This window comes from Ananas comosus, linkage group 11 (assembly GCF_001540865.1).
Source record: "Ananas comosus cultivar F153 linkage group 11, ASM154086v1, whole genome shotgun sequence".
NCBI classification, from domain to species: domain Eukaryota; kingdom Viridiplantae; phylum Streptophyta; class Magnoliopsida; order Poales; family Bromeliaceae; genus Ananas; species Ananas comosus.
Genome location: NC_033631.1, coordinates 11,711,886 through 11,719,287, shown reverse-complemented (window position 1 = coordinate 11,719,287; position 7,402 = coordinate 11,711,886). Strand labels below are relative to the sequence as shown.

General features: G+C 36.4%; 1 protein-coding gene across 1 annotated transcript; it reads left to right on the top strand.

Annotated features, from left to right (window-relative positions):
- Positions 1,826-3,764, top strand: LOC109717696. Its single transcript, XM_020243567.1, has 3 exons — positions 1,826-2,123; positions 2,351-2,576; positions 3,041-3,764. The coding sequence occupies exons 1-3, from the start codon at positions 1,887-1,889 to the stop codon at positions 3,460-3,462; spliced, it is 885 nt and encodes a 294-aa protein (XP_020099156.1). The 5' UTR covers positions 1,826-1,886; the 3' UTR covers positions 3,463-3,764.

The following is a 7,402-nucleotide window of genomic DNA, read 5'->3' as shown; positions in this document are numbered from 1 at the left end:
TCTTTTCTATTTATTATTGGAACTATAAAAAATATATTATAACTGATTTATTACGATATGCATAATGTAATATTATTATAAAAATAAATAAAATAATTTTGTAATGTAACTTCTCACCGTACATAAAATAATCATCCCAAAATATTGGACGGAATCCAAAGGGAAAAAGAAAAGAAGCGAAAAAAGAAATGGAACTGTGGTGCACAGCTGATGAGGTGCACCAGGTGCAGCCAATACTTTCTCCGTTTAAAGCCTGTTTATGAGGATGAGATGGGAGTTGCACAATTTTGGCGGTGTTTATTAACAGTAATTAGATGCGGGATAATCCAAGAGATTAGCTGGAACACGTTTGGGATAATCTCTATTCTTAAGCATATTCGGGGAGGGGAATGGGCCCCACCAGAGAACTGGAATTCATTCTCGCAAGAATCACCCTCTCGCTTATCCTATACGGAACATATACGCTGTTTGAGCATCTCACTTTATATAGTTTACAACTAGTGACTAAATTTAAAGTAACAATCTATAAAAACATATTTAATTATGAATTACTTTGATGTAGCTATTCAAATTTTTAAAATTTTGATTTTAGTATTTAATTATTTAATTTGTTTAATTTGAATCGGTCAACAATACTTTAATCTCAAAATGTGAATGCGTCACGTTTATATTTACAGTTTTAGTTTGTATGTTTATGCATTTCTACGTAAATTTAGTGAATCTATTTGTATATCAATATCAAATTCAGTTCCAATACAAGCATTACTATTTTAAAATTTATCGGAACCCAAAAAAAAAAGAAAAAGTGTTAGATGGATATTACATATCTTAACCAAATATTTGCAATTTGTGTAATGATTTACTGCACTTCTCTGAGAGGATGCAATAAGCTCTGCATGCAAAATCCCAAACCAAGCATTAAGGTGAGAAGTTTAGGCTGGTTCTTGGCTGACGTGGTGGACTGGGTCCACGTGAGATTTTTTCCCCCAGGGAGGGAGCGTAACGGGGACGGAATATTCCGTAGGGAGCTTGGGAGGGGGAACAGTAGTGGACTCGGTCCACGTGAGATTTTTCCCTCAGAGAGGGAGCGTAACGGGGACGGAATATTCCGTAGGGAGCTTGGGAGGGGGAACAGTAGTGGGCCCCACCAAAAATAATTGGAGCCACCGGACACCGTGTCTGACGTGGATCATCGCTGTGCCACTTTTGACTCTTACGCTACATCATCATGTATATCTCTCCTAGGTAGCAAGCAGTTGTTGCTTGCACCTGGTGCATCAAGTGTATTTCATACACCGACATTATAAAGTGTTGAAATGTTAACTTGTATCAAGCTTGGCACCTTCAGAGCCAATCTTTACATCGAGAGGTTTCAATTATGAATATTTTTAGGCTTCTAACTTCAACCTATCAAACCATCTAAAAGTGCTGAATATATAGATTATCAGCTCAAACATTGTAAATTTGGATTAAACTATTTAGCTTGCTGATATATTTCAAGTTACATTAAGCTAGTTAATAAATTATTAAATTTTTATGAATTTTCACAAGCATAATAGATTTTATCTAATTATCTATCAATCTAGATTTTGTATTTAAGATACTGATCATCAAATATTGATAAATAGTGTGCACCGAATTCACACGGTGCATGGAATGATTAATTCCTTCGTACATACGTGGCCCACCTAATCTTACCAAGCGGGCGCACACGGTACCTTCGCTGTTCCACCCGGCTCGATCGCGGCGACCCGTTCGTCCACGTCAGCACGATGGGGCCCATCCCGATTGGAGACCTCATATATATATAACGGCTCAATTATAAGGTTTACTAATCCAAGAACACAGAAAGTAAGAGAGAGAGAGAGAGAGAGTTTTATACAACAATGGAGGAGGCGAGGAGGAGGGAGATGAGAAATAGTACTCGTGGGGAGAGCCTGAGCTTATCGGATATGGTTTTAGGGTTCTTCGAAGAAACCGAAGGGGAGCGCTCTTGGGATAACAATGATAACAGAGACAACGACGACAACGACAACAACAACAACAGCAACAACGGTGAAGGATCCACCGCGAATGCTGCGGAGAGAAAGGCTTTCTGGGAGTCCCAAGATCAGCTCCTCCAAGTAAACCTTTTACATTCTCCTGATCGATCAGTTTCTGCTATCTTGTTAAAACAATTCATGTTGTTTATCTAGAAAGATCGATCCAACATCTAAACACGCTAAGAAATGATTTTGATACGCAAAAAAAAATAATACAAATCTATTTTTATTTTTTATTTTTATTTTGCTTTATATAAATGGGCGGTTCAGTAATTAATATCTAGGTGTACGAAATATGTGGCTAATAGGAAGCATTGGCACGAACCAGCACGGCGGAGAGTAGAATACGGGCGGATACGGAGGAAGCCGTGAGGAATATGCTATCTGGCGGATTCGCCTGCTCCTGTGCGAACCGCGGGGCCAGGGATTGTCGGAATTGTTCGCTGCGTCATATCGCCGATCGGCTTCGGGCCGCCGGATACAACAGTGCGCTGTGCAGGTCCAAGTGGCGGCGATCGCCGGATATTCCCTCAGGTACTGCAAACATATCCTATGATTTTTTTTTTTTGGTTTTTTTTTTCTCTTATTATTGATGTGACATTAATTATAATATTGTAACATCACATGGGACACATGACTAGTTGTGACCATGATCAGATAATTGTCCCTTTTAAGCTATATATGGTTGAGGAACATGTTTATGATTGGTTCTAGTAATAGGAAGCACAGTTTTCCTTTATATATATAGTTTGTTTCATTTAAAACAAAAAAACAAAACAAAATTCTTTACAAGTTGAATATACGAGTGCGTTTTTAGGTCGTGACAGGTAATTTTTTATGAAGTGAAAAATTTTTAAAGTTTACAACATTAATAACTGTGTGAGTGCTATACGGTAACCAGGTTGGTAAAGAGGAATCAAATGAAGCCAATGTGTCCAAAGGATCTTAGCTAAATTAATCGAGTGAAACTAAATGGCTCTGTACCGTACATTCTGCAGGGGAGCACAGCTATGTCGACGTAGTGGTGGACACGAAGAATGCGAAGAAAGGTCCGACTCGCATCGTGATCGAGCTCAACTTCCGAGCGGAGTTTGAGATGGCTAGGGTTAGCATCGAATACAGCGGCATGGTGAGCCGCCTACCGCAGATTTTCGTGGGCAGGTTGGAGAGGCTGAAGAACATCGTGAAGATCATGTGCGAGGCGGCGAAGCAGTGCATGAAGGAGAACCGGATGCACATGGGCCCGTGGCGGAAGCACAAGTACATGCAGTCTAAGTGGCTCACCGCGCCCGAAAGGATAGTCTCGACGGACGCCCCGCTCATCCCCGCGGCGGCAGAGGCTGCAGGAAGGCGAGTACCGAAGTCGAGGGCATCGATGTTGACGTTCGATTTGCACTGCACGGCTGTTGAGGTGGTATGATGTGACAACTTCTGATGTTACGACAGAAACGTCTAGTCCGTTCTACGTCCAACTTTTTCGAATCATGATGCAATAGAAGGTCACCATAATTTTAGCGGGACTGCAGGTCCCACAAAAATTTCACTATTTTGATCCTGCCTCATCCTAGTACTATAGTATATGTAGTTTTCGGATAGTGGAAATGCATCTTTCGAAGCGAGTGTAATTTCCTTTGAATTGCTAGTTCTAAGTTGAGTGTAATGTATCAATAGTTCTTGAACTATCTCGATATCACATCTCCGTCTTTAAACTTTTCGTATAAACAATTTAGTCCGTAAACTTTCGTCGATTCTATTGTTCAATTAAATATTCTATCAATTTAGACAGACAATTCCACCAATTGAAACTAAACTTTCGAATCAAAATAAGTTCAAACCAACCTCTAGGTACGTAAAATAAAGATTGGATAAGGATTGAGAAATTTCTATACATACTACCAGTTTTTTATTATATATGATGAACCTCTCGTACAGTAAAGGTTAAATTACACTTTTGGCCCTCAAACTAGAGACACGGAACACTTCTTGTCCTCAAATTTTAATGCATTATAATTTCTTGCTCAAATATAATCAGTTAAACAGTAATACATTGCTGACGTGACAATAATGTGCGAATGTCGTAGTTGATGATATAGTAATGATTAAAACGCCTCAGCACAGTCATATTAACAAAACATCAGTATCTTACCAACTAAATTGGATCAAAAGACTTAATGCAATAAATACAGAAGTTCGAACCGAAAATTATAATAACTTAAAGTTTGCAGTTCCCTCCTAGTTTGAAAACCAAAGGTGTAACTTGTCCTACAATAAATCAGCAATTTTCGCTCTACATCTTCTGTTGTTACCCCATTGTAGTATATCAGCTCTCATGGGAATTTGGGTCAGTAATAATTGGGGCCAAGGCCCAATAATGAGGAGCCCGGCCCATATACATGGGCCTAGGTCATTAACGGGCCAATTAACAATTGTTGGATGTGGAGAAAAGGCCCTTCCGATGTGGTAGCATCGGCCTAAGGTTGTAACCAATTCAATTTGAATCCCACTATGTTTACGATCCAGAGTTTAGGACTCGGTGCATTAATAAGTCTCCTAAAGCAAACTAAAATGGAACAACATTCACTTTAAATGGATTTGCATCGTACTTACTTATCCTGTTATCCACATCATTTGGACGCGGAAAACATTTCGTGATAATTATGTATCGTTTGGAACTCAGAATCTAATAGTTTTAAAACCTCAAATGTAGGAACAATTAATGCAAACATATTAGTAACGCAGTGTCAAATAGATTGCAGAGTAGTTTATTTATAATCTAATTAATAAAGCATCTAGCCGGCAATCTCCTATAATAACTGTTTCTTTCAGGCTAAAAAAAATAAAGCTATCTTTTACTGCAACAAAAAATTTCACTAATTTTTATAACACACAGATTGAAGCTTTAATAAATTTGCCATTCATAAAGCAAATAATAACCTTTTTAAATATCAGTGCAACTAAAGCCAAAAGAACAGGACAAAGAGAGAGAGGGAGCCATGAGATTACCCACAGATGAGAGAGAAAGGGCACAAAGAGGTGCTTTTAAAACAAAGAGAACAAGAGAGGTGACATACTGACATAGGGAAAAGCGTACAATCTTTTTTTTTTTTTCGAGAGAGAGATAGGTAGCACGCTACCCACTTCATTTATTTTATTTAAAAATAAATTTAGCTAGAAATGTGAATCAATTAGGATTCGAACTTGGGTCTCGGTTACCAACCACCAAATCCTTTACCACTTGCTTTAGGGACAGTTAGTGGAAAAGTGTACAATCTCAAAGGCATTGTACACATGGAAAGCTTAGAAACAGACAGAAAAGAGGATTTGAGAGAGGGTCAATTAACGTGGACGGCAAAATAAATAAAAATTTGGCAGCGACGGTTCCAAACAAAAAATTATCTCAAAATTATGTGAACACTAAAAATAAAATAATATTGCCGTTGCCTCTCCGATATCGTAGCCCAGATCCCATAACAACTAGAGTAGATGTGAGATTCCACATAGTTCTATATAAAAAATATAATAGGGTTAGAACTCTTAACCCTACTTAAATATTTTGGATGGTGTTAAAATTCAAGAGATTAAGAGAGTTAAGTGTATTCGGACTGGAGTAGTGCTAGAATGGATGACCTCCTGAAAAATTGGGGCGTCATAGTAGAAACCAAAGTTAGTTAATTCGCGAATTATTCATGAATTATTGAAAATTCGAATAAAACGGTACATATACAATTTATTTCTAAAAAATTATAATAATATGCGAATTTTTGGATTAGATTTATTATTTACAAATAATTCACTTATAAACCGAACTATTCAGCCAAAAAAAATGCGCAATTTTTTTGGATAAAATTCCTTTCCAAATTATTCGCAAATTATTCGCGAATTATTGAAAAATTTTATGAACTTTTGAAATATGTAGATAATGAAAAAGATGAAGCTGAAGACGATAATAAAATTTACTATTATTTTTTTTACTTAATCTGCTTTATTTTGTAACTCTCTTTTTTTATATTTTTAAAAATTTATAACTCTGTATGCTAGTAGCATAAATCTAGAGAAAAAAGCTTAGTTTAATAGCTGAATTTTTTATCCCAAATTGTTCATTGGTGAACGTATAATATCCGTATAAATTGCGTATCCGAATAATTGACGAATCCGTTTTCTAAATCGTATTTTTCTACAAATTTAAAAATTAAAATATAAATTTTATTCAAATTATACCTGTATCAAATTTTTTCTGAATTCGAATTAACTACGGTAGAAACTGATTCCTAGCTTATATTCAACCCCACCCACCAACCCCCCGTTTTTTTTTTTAATACAGCACAAGCCATTGCTTCTAAGAGGATATTTGGTGGAACAAAACATTATCTAAATAATATTTTGAATAAAAGGACATTGTATTAAATTATCATTTTGTAACATCTGTTTTACAGCATAAAGTAGGATTAGATTATTTTCTCGCTTTTTGATTTCATAACACCAAATGCTCTAATAAAAATGACTGTTATTGAAAAGAAAAGTAAAAAATATAGATTCGGTTAGTGTTTTTGCTTCTGGATCCCCCACCTTACCTTTTTTCGACATGAGAGCTTCAAAATTTTTCTTTACTAAGTATTTACTAAAGATGGCTTACAACTATGCCTAAGCCAAAAAACGAAGGCGGTGAAATTGGGATAAAATTTTAGTGGGGAGCTCGCAAAAAATACCTCCATGGGAAGTCTTAAGATATTTTTTAATAGTTTTGTTTTCATCCAAAAATTTGTTAGATATTTTTTCATATTAAAAATTTAAAAAAAAAGAAAGAATCGTGGAAAGAAGAATTATAACTTTTGAATAGAGACAAAGTTGATACATGACAGCAGATTGAAAGTTTCTCAACGAGGTGTCGTTGGGGCGCTTACTGCTGAAGTTTTTTTTTTCCTGTGAAATTATAATAAATATGAGGGTTGGAGTAACCCCCACAATCAATTCTCCTATTCACTCCTCAATCCCGTGGTTTTCTCCTTGCGTTCTCCTATTCCCCCCATGCATTAATAAGTTCCTTTGATTGGATGTTATTCTTTCCTTTCCATGCTTCTTTTTCAAGTAGAATCTACTTTATTGCGAAACTCTGCTACCTTTGGTTACTATTTCCTTGTTTACTCACGTGCCCACATCCCCAAATTATCGAATTTATCATCTGAATCCAAGTTTTTGGCGTTTTCTCACACAATAAACACCCAATCCCATCAAAAACTCCACCACCACCTCTCTGTTTTTTTTCGTTTATTTGATTTTCTTGTGATTTTTGCTCAGATATGATGGACTCATCTCATAGAATCATTCTTCACTTTGTCCATTTCCTTTGTTAAAAATGAGCT